This window comes from Platichthys flesus, chromosome 12, assembly GCF_949316205.1.
Source record: "Platichthys flesus chromosome 12, fPlaFle2.1, whole genome shotgun sequence".
NCBI lineage: Eukaryota > Metazoa > Chordata > Actinopteri > Pleuronectiformes > Pleuronectidae > Platichthys > Platichthys flesus.
The window spans coordinates 22,366,193-22,382,873 of record NC_084956.1 but is presented as its reverse complement, the minus strand read 5'-3'; the positions used below and the strand labels follow the sequence as shown (position 1 = coordinate 22,382,873).

The 16,681-nt window shown below is 39.8% G+C and overlaps 1 protein-coding gene across 1 annotated transcript in view; it reads left to right on the top strand.

Moving 5' to 3' along the window:
- The window catches only part of col13a1 (collagen, type XIII, alpha 1), a 54,293-nt gene that overhangs the window by 26,411 nt on the left and 11,201 nt on the right, over positions 1 to 16,681 (top strand). The window contains exons 19-37 of the mRNA XM_062400353.1: positions 3,412 to 3,447; positions 3,537 to 3,590; positions 4,767 to 4,853; positions 4,937 to 4,963; positions 5,060 to 5,095; positions 5,216 to 5,272; positions 5,371 to 5,394; positions 5,480 to 5,533; positions 6,006 to 6,050; positions 6,167 to 6,292; positions 7,249 to 7,320; positions 7,528 to 7,569; positions 7,663 to 7,713; positions 8,488 to 8,514; positions 8,629 to 8,715; positions 9,829 to 9,864; positions 11,500 to 11,553; positions 11,649 to 11,702; positions 12,274 to 12,309. Coding sequence (XP_062256337.1) covers positions 3,412 to 3,447; positions 3,537 to 3,590; positions 4,767 to 4,853; positions 4,937 to 4,963; positions 5,060 to 5,095; positions 5,216 to 5,272; positions 5,371 to 5,394; positions 5,480 to 5,533; positions 6,006 to 6,050; positions 6,167 to 6,292; positions 7,249 to 7,320; positions 7,528 to 7,569; positions 7,663 to 7,713; positions 8,488 to 8,514; positions 8,629 to 8,715; positions 9,829 to 9,864; positions 11,500 to 11,553; positions 11,649 to 11,702; positions 12,274 to 12,309 — 1,005 coding nt within the window. The remainder of the gene's footprint in view (positions 1 to 3,411; positions 3,448 to 3,536; positions 3,591 to 4,766; positions 4,854 to 4,936; positions 4,964 to 5,059; positions 5,096 to 5,215; positions 5,273 to 5,370; positions 5,395 to 5,479; positions 5,534 to 6,005; positions 6,051 to 6,166; positions 6,293 to 7,248; positions 7,321 to 7,527; positions 7,570 to 7,662; positions 7,714 to 8,487; positions 8,515 to 8,628; positions 8,716 to 9,828; positions 9,865 to 11,499; positions 11,554 to 11,648; positions 11,703 to 12,273; positions 12,310 to 16,681) is intronic.

The following is a 16,681-nucleotide window of genomic DNA, read 5'->3' as shown; positions in this document are numbered from 1 at the left end:
AATTCTCTGGTGTTCTCCAGCACCTCGGGATACCCAGGTGACCTACAACTACAGCAGTTTCACTTGGTCATGGTAGCACGGCAGTAGCAGTCTCAGCCAAAATGTGCAGTATGTGTTTTCCCCATTAAGCTACACAGATGAGGGGGAAGGGAAAGAAAAAGTCAAAAGTGGATAAAAACTTCAAGCAAAGTGCAGACTTGTTGATATCCACAGGAAATAGCGATCTGGAAATGGCCCTTATTGTTTAGTAATAAAGAGAAAGTGCTTTTGCAGGCAGCTCCTTCATTCTTTGGGTATGGTTGCTTGAGGAGTTGCGGCTTCAATCAACCCAAGGGAAATCTGTTCCATATATAATCTCAACGAGCTGGCTGCTGGTACCTTGTGAGTGAAGTGAAGTGAGCCAGGTAAAATTTTTATGGTGCACACAAGGACCATCAACATCTGCATGTTGACTATCATGAATAATGACCATTCTAGACTCAAGCATTTCAGTTTCCAAAGTGCCCAGCAGGTAACAGGCCTACTTCTAGAGAAGGACACAGACACAACTACCGCCCCAGAGACTTTTGTTCTAATCTAATAAGATTCTCAAGTCACCCAACTTGTTCTGTTATTCTTCAGTGGTCATATGTCTCTGTGAAACTCTTCTTGTTCTGGCTTTCTATAAGCAAATTGAAATGGAAAGAATTTAAAAAAAGTGTTTCCTTTTTTTCAATGAATCTTTAACTTTTCATCGCTGAGTACAGAAATTATGAAAAAGACAAGAGTTGACAATTCCATGTCTCATGCACTTATGAGACACATTTGGTGTATCTAATTAGCTCCAGTCTGTAGAGACCATTTGTGAATTGACGATTGTGGAGATCAAAGGAAATCCAATGTCATATTTCATAAGTATAGCCAAGAGGACGATGCCACTGACACCAAGGCCAAGCTGAACAAACCTGCCTGCCTGTCTAACCCTGAACTGGTATGTTTGGCAACCCGAGCGGCCAGGTCACAAAAAGGCAACAGGTCTAAACACAAGTAGCATAGGCAGGTTTACAGGAGGAGATATGAATCAGGAAGACTAATATAGGCAAGAGTGGTGAATGGCAACATAAGCAACACAGTGTTGATCTTTCCTAGAACAAGGACAGGAGGAGCGGATCAGTGGTTAGTTGCAAGAGTACAGGTGGTTGTGGAAGTTAGGGGAAGCAGTCAGGCCAAAATACAGAGTACAGCTGCTGGTCTTGACTTAGAAGGAATGACAGGTTGTTGGAATGACAGCACAGAAGTGATCCTCAAGCATCAAAGGGGGATGATTACATTTCCTTTAGGAGTGATGGGAACTGATTGCTTTGAAATGACCCTCCATTTACTATTCCTCTGAGATACAAATACACTGCATGGCCTCAGTAAAGAGATTAGCATAGTGATAAATCATGACATGGCATGCCGGTGTCACAGAGCCATGTGGACCTATGCCTGCTGTGTGTCTCAGGAAGGGAGAGCTGTTAAAATGAAAAATGGCAGAATGAACGACAAATATTTGAGGCTACCAGGGCGAGCCAATCGAAGCAGTCATAGATCAAAGGGAGATGCTGTTTCCTGTTTGGCAGCTGGTTGTTGGGAAGCGTCTTTAATGAACCCTCCTGTGTGCTCAGAGTCATCATTAATCATGAGGGTATAGCAGGGATAACCAAGCTCCAGTTATGCATTCATCTGACCACAAGCTCATGTACACTACGGGACACAGAGTCCTTTCCATCTCCACCTTTCGGCTGATACATGAAAGTAGAGTCACACACCTCTGAATGTCACCTACAAACAACAGTGTATTTGCACCAGAGAAAAACATATTTCATATTATTTGATTGTAAGTATTAGTGTCAACAATCGGACCTGTACCACTAGCTGGGACAGTAGCATGACCTAGTATGACCTTTGAGAACTATACCCTGCTGTTCAGATATTCTACAACCAACATTTAGAATTTGAACCATAATAATGTATCATTGGTTAATCATATTTGATCAATCAACCAATAAAAAATGACGGTGAAATCAAATCTGGTTTCCATTAGAGGCCACTGTAGCAGCTCATCTCATAGTGATGTCCTCTGATGTAAATTAGTGTTCCATTTTGGCGCTGCTAGATCTTAGCTTTTGACATTGTGGATGTCTTTGACACTGGGTGCAAGGTGCGCAATGCTTTCTCAATCTAATTTATGAAGTGTGTGAGTATTCTTTGACATTAAATTGTTGACCCATGTTTTTATCACACAAAAAATCACAAATCTCTGGCCTCTTTTGTCCGCTTTTCTCCTGTGAAAGGTGTTGTAACTATACACATGTGATAGCCTTTTTATAATTTATGGATTTACTACTAGACAACAAGAACTGCCACCTGAGCGCTCATGCTAGGGTTCATTCTGCTCCGAACAAAAAGCCATATAGACAAAACAAGATAACAACTTCTTCTCACATCTTAAAATGTTTGTTAAACAGTGTTGCCCTGCTCTCTGGTGGCCTAAAAGATGCACAACATATTCTCAAAGACTTGACCCCCCCCCCCCAGCAGAAAAATCAGTAAATTAGCATGAAAACTCTACTCAATAGTCCTCACACACTTTAGACACAGTTTCATTTTTCTTAGGTAAGCCTTTATGTGTTCAAGTGTAGTGGCTTGTTAAAATAATTCTTATGGATATGGCTTCACAGGATTTTTTTTTAAATGTGAGACAACATTTGCAGCCTAGCAGTTAGACAAACAGGAATGTAGCAACTCCCTACCAAGCTACCAAGCAACTACAGTATGTGTGTGCTTGTGTGGTCACAGCTGCGACTGTACATCAACTTTAAGTCATCTACTCATTAATCTGAAAAGAGGCCCAAGAACAGATGATCTACATTAGTGTGTTGTCATTTCTATTTTTAACAACCAATTTCAGAGGGTTCATGGTGTGGTGCCTGGCACATGACAGATGTTAATCAGTCACAGTTTTTCATTACGCTTTACACTTTTACGTAGATGTGGATTATAAAACAATAAATCCCTGCCCCCTCCAGACCTCTGACAAAAAAATAGACAACCAGGATAAGACAAACAAGATCATTCCCATACCTAAAGTCACACTTTTTGAAGTTGCTTTGCAGCTTTGCACTTTGCATGTACTTGTCACAGGTGCAAGTCAGAGATGCATGTCTCTGATGTTATTTAATTTGTTTTTTAGGTCATTTTGCAACTCTTTGTAGTGTGGTGATTTTCTTGTTCTGGTGATAGTGTTGCTGTCTGTAGTCTTCTCTTCGTAGCCTTGTTTTTTTGGGGGGTGTGCTTATTCAGTAAACGATCGAAAGATTTGCATGAATTAAGTTCTTTCTTGTGCATCTACCATTTTTGACATTTATGGCATTTCCAACTCCATTGTAGGGAGACCGAGGTTTCCCAGGCGCTCCTGGGTTTAAGGTAAAGTTATACCTGAGCAGTGTGTGTGTGACATTATTATATACTCAGTCAGATCAGTGGGTCATAAATGTCTTTCTTCCACTGCAAAGGGTCAGGCTGGCATCTCTGGTACCCCTGGCATCCCTGGCAAGAGGGGCTACAGGGTAGGCGTGGAATGGAATGTTCATCCACTGTCTGTGCTTCTGTCAGTCATCCCACTAATTTTATATTCATCACATCACTATTTTGTGTTTTGGACTGTCAAAGACTCTGCTTGGTTCTGTGTTTGGTCAATAGATGGTACAATCAGCCATCATTAATGATCCTTTTCATATCATATTATTTGTCACATCACCCTGATATGCACTAATAAATTCTGGATCAAGGAAGAATGGATTGTTGGAATGTATTCTTGAATATACTGTGATCTATGGGAATGCACAGAAATACTGTTTGACAAAATAATCTTAACTCAAGTTCACAAACAAGCTTTCTACAGATTCAGTTTGCTCAGTTGTCATGAGAAATCAATAAATCATCATCAACATCACTTGTTCACGGTGAGGAGTAGACGTGCAACCTTGACTCAAATCCAGGACAGACTTTGAACTCACCAGGGACCACAAGAAGTATGCTGCTGGTTCTCCCTGATGACATTTAGAACAGCCAGCCCAGGTCTGTTTCTCAAAAGGAGCCCCCTTACTAAAAAACAATCAACATCACCTTCATGACATTATCCTGCAACAACAGCCCTGTGTGACATACAGACTAAAACTTCCTCCCAGTGGGAGAAGATCAAAGGTCATTGATAATGAATCAGAGGGTGGCAGGAATAGAAGCAAGCAAGAGACTGACGTATTGACACCTAGAGATGGTCTTTGAATAGGGATTTGAACAGATGTGGGATATCATCGCCTCCATATGACAATACAATACAGACAAAACTATATTTGAGGTTACATGATGCCAACTATGATATCTCCATGTCAACTAAGCAAACTTCATTTTCTCAAGAAGTTAGGGTGAAAGCTAGTGAGTGGACATTGGGCTGAGAAGTATTTAATCAAACTGACATTTCCAAGGTATATGTGAATTTTTGTGCTTTTTAATTTATCCTGTCTGCTGTCTGATTTGGATTTCTTCTTAGCACATAGAACAGCAGTGAATTTTACATGTTGCTTCAATGCGTTGTGTGAACCACTTAATAATTTGTTTATTAAGAGGTTTTTATGCTTCAGTCAAACCATTTAATTTATTATTCTTGTCTGGTTAGTATTAATAATATGCATTTATCTGTATAGTTTGGACTTTGCTTAGACCTTGTTTTGTATATCTGGCAGGGTGAAAAGGGAGAGTCAAGCACAGCAGCCACAGGTATTAAAGGAGAACCAGGTTCATCAGGATTGCCAGGCTTAGCGGGACCCAAGGTAAATTGTTTGGATAGTGGACAGATACCTGCACATACACCAGAGCATGTATTATATATCACAGCATGACATTCTTCTTACAGGGTGAAAAGGGTGATACAGGAGTCGAGGTAAGCCAATACATCATATGAAGACTTTCCAAATACTAACACAAGTTGAGAATATTTGTGGAGAATCTAAGTCTCGTACCTCCATTTAACATCTAGGGGCATGCAGGTGCTGAAGGCCCAGCTGGACCAAGAGTAAGTCATGTTTGGCACACTTATGTCTACATGTTGCAAATATTGGCGATAGTACACACAATTTCACTGTCTTCTAAATGATTTTTTATTAAAAAATGTTGTTTGTTTTTCACCATATAGGGTCCTCCAGGCCTAACTGGAGAGCCAGGAAAGGCTGAAATTCAGAATAATGAAAATGTATGTCATTCATCTCAAGTTGCTTTTCTTATTTTTTCTCAGAGGTAATAAAACTAAAGAATTAAATAAAATATTTTAACATTTTAATATTCCCTCAGGATATTCGCAACATACCTTTGATGGTAAGTACTGTCTAGTGTTTATCACAACATGTGCAAATACAGCACCTCAAATACTTTTCAATGACATGATCTTTGCCCTTAATAGGGTCCCCCTGGATTACCTGGACCTCCAGGGTCCCCTGGCATCTCAGGTGTCAAGGTAGAGGCATTTTAGAGTGACATTTTGTATTTGATACACAAACATGTTATCATTACATACTGGACTTCAATGAGATATTATGTATATATATACATACTATCTCATTGAGAGGCGAGGTGGTGGACTAGTGGCAGAAAAATTGGACTATGGGCAGAAAATCAGACTGGATGGTCTCTGGTTCGACTCCACTGAGTGACAACCAAAAAAAAAAGCATACCTGGATGGACAATACCTGGATCTGTCCAGAAAAGTCCAAGAGGACTCTTCCTACCCACTGTCTAAGTGCTCCTGAGCAAGGCACCTTACTCCCCCAAAATCTGCTCCCAGGTCACCGTGCATGGCTGCCCACTGCTCTATGTGTCCTGCTGTGTACCGCAGATGGGTCAAAAGCAGAGGGCAAATTTTCCCCCATTTGCATGAGTGTGTCTTTGTGTGGATTCTAGTTTGTAATCAAGCCTTGGTGTGTCCTCAGGGCGATGTCGGTCTACCAGGTCCACCTGGACTGGACGGCGAGAAGGTAATACTTTGTTGTCAGTAGGGTACTCAGTTGACAGTTGAATTGTAAAATGTATGTATATTGTGATAGATTAGTGTTAAATGTGATTTCAAATGTGTGTGACCTTGTATTTTCAGGGACCCAGAGGGAAGCCAGGGGACCCTGGTCCTTCAGGCCCAGCTGGTCCTCTAGGTCCCAGAGGCGAGAATGGTGTCATGGGCTTCCCGGGTCCCAAGGGAGACATGGGACCATCTGGATCACCTGTGAGTCACTGTGTTAACCACACACCACACCACATCACTGCCTGGGGTTCCCTGGTCAAAGGCAGAGTCCCACATCTGTCATCATTGAGAGGGAGGGCCTTGGTTTTTTCCAACTGTCCTCTTATTATCTAATTACAAACTCACTGGCTTGGAAGAGACCCAAGGAATGACAGAGAGTTTAACTTAAATTCACTGTGGCATGGATCACAAATGTGCCCCCATATAAAGGGCATTGCTATTAGTAGTGTGCTAGTACTCTGAGAGCCCGCATATACATACACGTATGTGGTTTTGTTAGAGATTTAGCTTTCAGGGCAACAGTGTTAAGTTTCATGTCAATTGTTTCATTTTAATTTGATTGAACACAATTGAATACAGAATTTGTGAATGCCTTTTTTATACCAGGGTCACATGATTTTGAATACTCTCAAATATTCAGCTTGAAATCTCTATAATGGCTGATCCATATGGTCCCATCATGCACTTTGTGCAGTCCCTATTTAACGCTTGAGCATATCTTGAAATGATTGCAAGTTTATCAACCTTTTTATTTACCGTAATGGGAATGTACTTCAGGGTTGGAAGAACTGCTTAAATTGCTTTGCTAATAATACTATATGGGATGGGCCATTGGAAAAAGTTAACAACTGTGCATTGAAATTATTTTTCAGGAATATTTAGCTAATTAAATTCAGATAATAATGAAGGTTCTTCAACATCATACAAATGGATAAAGTATACTGTTTTCTTCCATTGTTGTCACAGAAAAAAAAAAAAGATTAGATTATGTCCCATACAGAAAAAATAAATAAAAGGATTATACTCTCTGATACTGATTGTTGTGGCGATGAACACTGAGATTGGACATTAAGAAACATGAAGATCAGGTCATCAGTCCCTGAATTGAAATGCTCAGCCATTATCGTGACGTCTATCTCCCCTTCCTTGTTCTGTAGGGTTTAGATGGCCCTACTGGTGAAAAGGGGGCTACAGGAGCCTCTGGCTCTATTGGATTACCTGGCGCAATGGTATGCAATGGTGCCCCTTCAGGCTGCATCTTTATGGATGTCCAGTGCCTGACAAAAGAGCCACAGTCGAATACATCTTGTATTCATTCCAAGTGCTGTGTGAATAATTATTGTGTTTCTTAATTTGTGTTTAATTAGTAGTGCATCAGTTGATTGACTATTTGTTCATCTTTTATCCCTCTGTGTCTTTGCTACATTCTTTCATAGGGTCATAAAGGCGAACCTGGAGAAGTAGCGAGGTCGGAAATGGTAAGTGTTATTCACTGACAGTTAGCGTACAAGGTGTAGGAGCTCTTTTCTAAATTGAAATCTTTTGCTTGTGTTTTGTGTGTCCGTCTTTAGATATATGGTCCTCCAGGGCCCTCAGGACCTCCAGGACCAGTTGGCCCAGCAGTGAGTCAAATATGTTGCAACCCCAAAGATTAAAGTCTGACAACAACCTGATCAGGCCTTAGTTCAGGTTGAAGTTGGCCAGCCCAGAAGTACTGTATGCTGAGAAACACATCTCCAGACCTAAGGACCCAGTAACTGTCATCAAGTTGTATCTGTCACACCTTAACAGGAGCAATAGGAGAGTCCCCACACAGTCCTCAGAACCGATCTTTCGATCTGTTTGTTTTCACAGTTTTAGAAACTGAAGCAGATATTTTATCCACTGACAACTATATCAACTTTTAATAGAGCATTACAATGGAAATGGCAAATTAATACATCATAGCCAAAAAACAAAATGAAAATTAACAAAAGTAAAACAACCAATACATGCTCTAAAGTTGTGTACTCATCAGTTGGTCAAACTTTATGTAATCAATTAAATCCATTTTATGACGTGTAGACGCTCAATGCTACGTGCTCATTATATAGAAGAGTGTCCAGCTGTAATAAGTTTAAGTAAGTGGACTATGAGTGTTTGTCACACACCACGTTTGGCACTTCCTCATTAGTATTTCTATCTAATGCACTTATGTTGACATCTTATTTTTGGCAGTCTTTACTGATATTCAAACATCTTGATTTGCTCCACTATAAATGCATTATAATTTAGCGAAATCTGTATAATCTGTAAATAAGCATTTATCTTTTTCATGTTAAATAGCTCATTGTACCCTAAACAACCCAATACAGTATAGACTGTGTCTCTTATCCCAATGTTTTTGTTCCATCTAGGGATCCCAAGGATTTTCCGGGCCTAAGGTAAGAAAGACTATTATTATTATTATTTGATTTTTTTTTTAAACCCTTCTCAAGTGCTTTGTTGTCTACCTGACAGCCATTCTATGGATTAAAGTGTTACAATGATACCCTCAGGGAGAGCCAGGCATCGGCATCAGAGGAGAAAAGGGAGCATCAGGTCATAAGGGCGACAAGGGAGACAGAGGCCATCTTGGACTACCTGTAAGTTTCAAAATTCTTCATGATTTTTAATTAGGTTTGCATTTGACCTCTATAAGTGGTTATGTTTTCTTAATCAGTCTTGATTATTAATGTTAGCATCATACACACCCAGCTTTATTCATAATGTTATTCAAATGATGTTTGGTCTGTTTTAAACATGGGTGATAACAAACTCTCCAAAATGGTGTTAACATGGGTTCTAACCTTTATTCTTGGTTTACACTAACGTTCAAAAATCTTCTATCTTCTCTGCTTACGGTAGGGACGGTAACAAACATCCCTCCATGCCATAGTGAATTTTAATTTCCCTTTAAGTACATTGCGTTCTAATTTGAGTTCATGAAATTTTACAGGTACTGGAAATTGTTCTTTTGCAATACTCCAACGTTCAGGGTGTAAATATTCCTTCCAGCACTGACTCAGTGTTTCAATGGAGCCATAACATTGTTATCTAACATTATGTCTGTCTCAATGTTTCCTTGAGGAGATCCTTCCCCTTCCAGCCCCTGACTTCACCAACTTAATTGTTTTCACAGGGTTGATATGTTCTATTCTTGTGTGCATTTATGGGAGTGATCTGTTCCTATAGCACAAAATGTGAATAATTCTGCTGCTTAAGATATATCAACATACAATTAAAAAGTGGAAAGGGAAGTAGTGAAAGGCGATTTAGACACATTTCTTCTTACCCTGTTCAAACAAAGACTGGGAGCAGTAGACAAACAGGCAATGTGAGACTGACTAATGCAGGGATTTATAGAGATGATGTTGTGCACATTACCAACATGATGTTATGTCATGACTATGAATGCGAAAACAGAGCACTATATTTTTTACTTTGATTAACAACCCAGTCGCAGACCGGACGTCACCACCCACCGTGTCCAGCTTAGAAGTTACTCACTATTACTGTCATTCACTTTACCTCCACCATTTCCATCACCCTTCATTTGTCATCATCTGAATGTGTTTTTGAAAGTCACTTGAGTCACAGCTTCACTCACCCACCTCCCCATCCCATCCCCACCCCACCTCCCAACCGACCCCGTCCCACCTTTCCCCTCCACCATCTCCCCCAACATCTCTGCTCTAACTGTGTACAACGCTATACAGGGGGCTCATGGGTTAGACGGCAGACCGGGTCCAGTGGTGAGTGGCGCAAGTCCTGTCCCCTCACCCTTCTCCTTCTCTTCCTCCTCCGACCCCTCCCTCCCTTCACCTTGCTACAGCTTGCTTGATGTCTGCCATGTCTGCCATGTCTGCCTGTCATGTGCACTTGCTTTCCTGCTTCCCATGCTTGTCCTGTCTCTTTCCTTCCTATAGCATCTCTGTCAGGACAGAACTGTTCAGGGTTGGGTTCTGAGGATGCACCAGCACTGAGATTCAAGCTTCTCATGTACACATCCTTATGTTACCAAGGCTGCCAAGACTTTTGTAAACTCATCTACTTACCACAACCCATACAGCAGTCATACAAAATTTGGTAAAGCCTAAATTTCAAATTAAGTAAAGAAGTGCATTCCATAGTCCATAAACGAGACAACCACAGAATCTATCATGTAGAAATCTGGCACCATTACAGATGTGGGCAAGCAGCATTATTTTTTGAACTGTAAAAATTGTCTGTTTCAAATTTATCCAAAAAAAGATTTGTGGGATCATTACAATTTGTATGAATGGCAAAATTAGTATAATTTGTATTCATGTTTCACACAAAAATGACAAGTATTTACCCAAAAGACCACATACATAAGGCTTAAACAGTAAAATAAAAAACTCAACCTTGATTGACCATTTTGTGCCACATGTAGATGCTGCCCTAGTAAATCCATGACAATAATATAGAAATGTATATTTCCCACTAACTGATTGGTTCCAGTTTTCCCAACTTTGCCATTTTTTCAAATAGAGTTAAGCATCTTTCCCACATATTTTGAAAATATAACATTTGTTATATTAAGTTTTAAGTTCAGATTGTTCAACACACGTTTAATCTCTTCAGCAATGTGTTTGACATAAATACACACTAATGGAGAAAAGGCTTGGAACAAAAAAACACTTACTTTTTTACTCAAGTTAATGAAATAAACAAGTGGTGGTTGTGTGAAAGCTGAATCTTGATATTGGCCTAAACAAATCATGAGCAGCCATGGCCTCTCTGGGTTTGTACTTCAGGCTACAACAGCCTCCATTATGTCCCACTTCCACCTGGGACCAGTGAAGTGGATTGATATCTAGTTCTGCTTTTCCCATCATGTGTAATCTTAGATGCCACAACTATGTCCTGTTTATCCTCAGTCCTCAATCCTGCTTTCACAGTTACCTGCGTCCTGATCCTGTATCAGTAAAGCTGCCATTGCTAAGAATCCAGAAAGGAGCATGCAGGGATGCTCGTGCTGCATGTTGACACGTATAGTATGTTTGGACAGCTGTATTGCATACAGCACTGTACTTGCCGGATATGCCTGAGATGCAAGGTCTTCCTCTCCGATCCTGACTGCTACTCAAACAGAGATATGCAGCCGTTGACATTTTATTCATTTTCCCTCCCTTTTTAACAGTATTGCAAGTAGCTGAACAAGCTTGGTGCTTTGCTACATGTGTCAGGACCTCTCCTCTGAAAAATGTGTCTAATTGGTCCATGACATTATCTTTTTTGACATCTGTTCTATTCATGAGCACCAGACAGCTTGTTGATTTACTGGTTGAACCATGATAAATGGTCTGGTACTATTCAGGTTGTATATATTGACAGGTATTTATTTTTATTATTTTTATTCAAAGGGTCTTATAGGACCCGCAGGTGTGTCAGGGCCAGCAGGACCAAAAGGAGAGAGAGTGAGTGTATTTCGTCTCTAGAACCATTTTCTAAAATCATTGTAGAGTTTTAGAACAATATGCACTATTCACTTTCTTGCTCTATTTCACTGCAGGGTGAAAAGGGAGACGGAGGATTACCAGGACCATCTGGGCCTCAAGGCATCCCTGTAAGCCTGTTCTTCAATTTTAAAGGGGACATACTTGAGGAAAATTTTCCTTATTTTCTGTACATAAAGATATACTGTCGGATGTCCATATTATTGACCACAATGAGCAAAACATTTATCCTTGCAACCAACAAGTGAAAAAATGGTGAAAAAAAACCATCAAGAGACAACCAAAAGAGTAACGGTCCAGTAGAGAACAATAGTATAGCCCAATTCACATTACTACTACTGCTAAGTACTGGGAATATACACTTGCACACGCTGTATGTGACAGGCCAATGCAGGCTGTTGCTGACACATATCATCTCATTACACTCTGGCCAAAGCTGGGCCAGTTTCAACTTTCTCACTGCATGAACCTGAATTTCTGTGCCTCACTGAAATGAATCATGGAGGCAGAGGAGCTCATTATGATAAAACATTTTTTAACACAATGCTCATGTCAGTCTCAACATAACCAAAGACATTAACCAAGCATATTTTCAAAAAAACTCACAAATAAGCTTTGTTTCCTCCCTCAAGGGTGGAGATATATTCAGCCACTAATGTTATATGTTATTTCTTTTTGCAGGGTTTAGTAGGACCACAAGCACTCAAAGGGAACCGGGTAAGATACTGACTGTAATGTTATTTTTACATTGATAAAGATAGAAGAGGCAGGGACATGATTCTAGCTAATGGACACACTTTACAATTTAGCTTTGGAATACACACAGGCTTCTATGTTTTCACCTACTATATTAAGCATCTAAACTAAACACTTTATGAGTCTTGTATTTCAGCCACTGCCATTATTCTAGCAAATGCCTCGCTGGGCCATAATAGGTCACCTGAGCAGACTTGTGATGACTTCAAAGATGTTCTCAAGTAGGGCACATGAATTAAAGAGCTGCATATCAATTAACGGGATAATCCCTTTGATATCATACATGAAAAGATAACCAGATGAGTCAGATAGTTTGCTTTGATTGTGTTCTTTAATGACTGAATAATTTACATCAAGATGTCTTTTGCTATTCTTTGCCTTGTTTGTATTGGTTTCGCAGTGGCTTTGTTATGAACTTAAACAGATCAAAAGACCTCCAGTTTTTTGGGGGGTTATGGATAATCGATCTTGATCTTGAGCAAGCTATGATAACCTCAATTAGGTCTCTCATTTTGTTGTCCCCGATTCGATATCATAATGTGGAATTGAACTTGAGAAGGTGGATATCAGTTTCATATCAGCTAATTAAAACGTTTATTAAAAATACTGCAGAAGCAATGGTAGAATCTAAGTTTGTGGGTCAGAAAGTGTTGCACATTTTTCAATCTCACTGCTCTCAGTGTCATTTCCAGCAGTAGCAGGCTGCTGATTTCAGAGAGAAACACTCTGATAGGCAAAACTCCCTGCACATGACAGCAGTCATACAAAGTTAATAAGTGTTGAGTGTTTGGAGACCAAACCAAAACTTAAACAAGAATGAATATGAGACACGGATTAAATGGCCAGACCAATCAAAATTAATCTAAATCTTGTTAATATGATATAATATGTAAATTTAATTTTCCTTGAGCTGTTGTAGCTGGCCAAAAAAAAAAATAGTTCAGAAATCATTAATTAAATTGTACCCCGTATTTATTTTTCAAATATGCGCATAGTTTGTGATTTTAGTGTAGCATATATAATGGGTGAACAGCAGGGTGCAGTGAATGGATGGATGGATGGATGGTGTGAGGTGATGCTCTTTAGTCAGAGGTGCTGGGCAAATGGAATAACTCTTTTCTCTCTTTAGACAGAGCCAGACTAGCTGTTCCCATCTGCAGATAGCCATAATGCAAAGCTAGGATAACAAGATCCTGACTCCAGCTCTGTATCTAACACACAAAAATGAAATTGATATCCCTCTTCTTCATCTTGGAAATGATGCAAACAAACACGTTTCCCAAATTACGAAATTATTCCATTCATTAGCTATTCAAATAAAGCCCTGCTAAATGATACTGTGTAAATATTGTATTTCATCAGGTTGTAGTATATCAGAGAATGTGATTGTAACGTCAGCGTACCCTTCCTCTAAATGAATGTTTCCGTTTCCTTCCCCTTAACCTGTGACTCTTAATATTTCCACTCCCATCTTTTAAGTATTCACATTTTCATAAGCTCTCTCAACACATTCAACTGGCATCTCATCAAAAGCAGCTACGTTTTCCAATGCACAGGAGAATATACTTCTAGTATGCAGACCTCATTGAGACTGTCCAGTTGAAGGTGTTGAAGATAAAGCTATGGGATACTGTTTGTGTTTTTACTCTTTGTCCTGTCTTCCTTTTTTTCCACAGGTCTTCCTATCCCCTTTTCCTTCCCTCCACCTTGCTCTGTGGCCCGTGGCTCTGTTTATTGCCGGGTTGCCCTCTCTCCCTCTCACAATCCTTGGCCTTGGTTAATCTTAATGCTCTTACACCTCCTCTTTACTCCTCCTGCTCCCACTTAACAGCTCCTTTTCCTTGCAACCTTTCATGTCATCCCTCCCAACCCCTGACCCTGTGATCCATACCCCAAATTGGCATGTAGTGCTCTCCCAACCCTGTCAAAATAAATGCTGTAGCAATATGCTAGCAGACCAGAGATTTAGCATATTTCTGAGCAAATAATCTCTAAGAAAGTTTGGGGGGAAATTCTATAGGACTTTTCGACTTCTAACAATCTTCTTTATAATATGTGCTGATAATGAATTTGCCTTATCTGTAGCCTTGTCATGATTTACAAACAACTAAAAGCTATGGAGTGGGCATATAATTTCCCAAGTAGCACAACAGCTTTCAAAATAAGTAAGAATGCACTAAAAAATAAATATTTTTAAGGGTTTTGAATGCATGATCTCAGAATTTGAGCTTCTGCTACTAGCAATACTCAGCCAGGCATTGCATCTGGGATCAAAACCTTCGAACCACTTTTCCGATGGAGGGTTGGATGTTTGAGTCCAAATAACACTTTGTTCTCACGGGAGTAAACAGCGTTGCAGCCAAGGTGACCTCTTCTTTAGATGTAGTAAAACATCTAAAGAAGAGGATGTTTTACTACAGTAAAAGCCAAATCTGCTTTTACTGTAGTAAAAGCAGATTTGGCAATGATAAAATGCACTCAGTGTGTGCCCTTGGGTGAGAGCTTTTACGGACACCTGGAAGACACCCCAGGAGCAGTATGCAGGAATGCTATTGTTTTTATGTTGTTCTATTATGTCTGAAGAAGTTGTCACCAGCTACTTCAATTGTAAACAAAGTTTACCCCTGAGACTCCAGAATTGTTTTGTGGACTCAACCCCTCATCTATCCCTCCATCGGCATATTGATGAGTAGATAATGAGTGAATTCAAATTTTTCGTTGAATAATAGCTTCTTTTTTTCCCCACAAATTTTTGTGGCTATAATTAATAGTGGATGCTACTGTCGCTATGGGGGAGAAGCTAGTGTACTTTGACAAAGTACTTAGCAGTTTTTGGCAAAAACATGAAAAATAATCCATTGCATCAAATACCTGCAATGTCTGTAGCCAGTTTTTTGAAATTTCTTGTTAAAATATGGATGCACCTTGTACATTATACAGCTAGCTTGCTACCAAACTAAGCTTAAAAGCTAAATGTCCTGTCAAGGTTTATGGTAAATTGAATTCACCATAAAAGTTTAAGCTTTTAGAAATACTCAAAGCAAATTGCGGACTTGGAAATAGAAGGTTTAGTTACATTAAAAACAAATCGCGGTGCTGCTAAAGGTTCCCCTGGGAGCGTATGGACTTTTTGAGCTATGTGAAAATGAGGCATTAGGCCCCGATCAACAGGATGTCATTTTTGTGGAGGCATCCTTTTCCAGTTGTTCTCTGTAGGCACTAAGCATTTTGCATCCTGTTCATTTGTCTTAGGCACTGCTTGACTCTTGGACTACCTTGTATTTTTGCAGGAGCCATGTAAAATCCTAAAAGTACAAATTTTACCTGAGAGCAGTGCTTTAAAATAGCATTTCCCCCCCATTGTCCAAATTCATTAATTGATAGGTCGGCTTTCTCTGATAGTTATTTAAGAACAGCCACTAAGAGCAGGTGCCCTCCACTTTTGAGCTATTTAAATAATGTGAATTTAGTTTACTTCACAACATTGAGTTAATGTGATTTAATGTTGCCTCAGAATCATCCTTCTTTAATGTTGGCTTCAACTGAAAAAAGTATAGTGTGTCACTTCACATGGCCTTGCCTGCAAAACACCCAACCACTGTCTGATCAGGGCCTAAACCGCACAAAAGTGAGATACAGATTTAGTTTTGCAGTTGTAATGGTAAGACAGTCCTGGGAGAACACTGCAGTCAGGTAGCAGAGTAAACTGGACTCTTACAGCCTTTGACCTTGATGAGCAGGTATTCAATTAATATTATGCCTCAGTCGTCCCATTCTGTAAACTGTATTCAGTAAGAATGAAGTCATACATTGCACTTTTATAGCATACTTGGACTGCCCACTGTGCCACTATCCTGATATGTTAAGTTAGTAGCATTCTCAGAGCACCTCAGCTATGGTCTGATAACAAATTTGCATCTGGGGGCAACGGCTGATATATTGGTGTTTCTGGTTTATACAGTGTATCTGGGCCAAGACTTTATCTTGTGTTCACTATGCATTGTTTACAGCCCTAAAAGTCCAGACAAAATGTTGACGTAGCTATCGGCAAATTAAAAAGCTGATATTCATCGAATCTTGGTCAATGTGTGGCCCCTCTTTTGGTATGCACACAGATTGGTCACTAGAAACAGAAACCCCGTACAAAATCACATCCCTCACCAACAGATTCTAAATATTCAAGTAAAGAATCTGTTAACAGAGATAATGTTAGTAGATCCCTTCTTTTGAACCTTACACCCCCAAAGTTTGACGATTGACTTATTTCAACAAGACACTATCAAACTTCTCACAGCTCCCTCAGGAGCCACAAAACTTTTTCTACCTTTTTTTT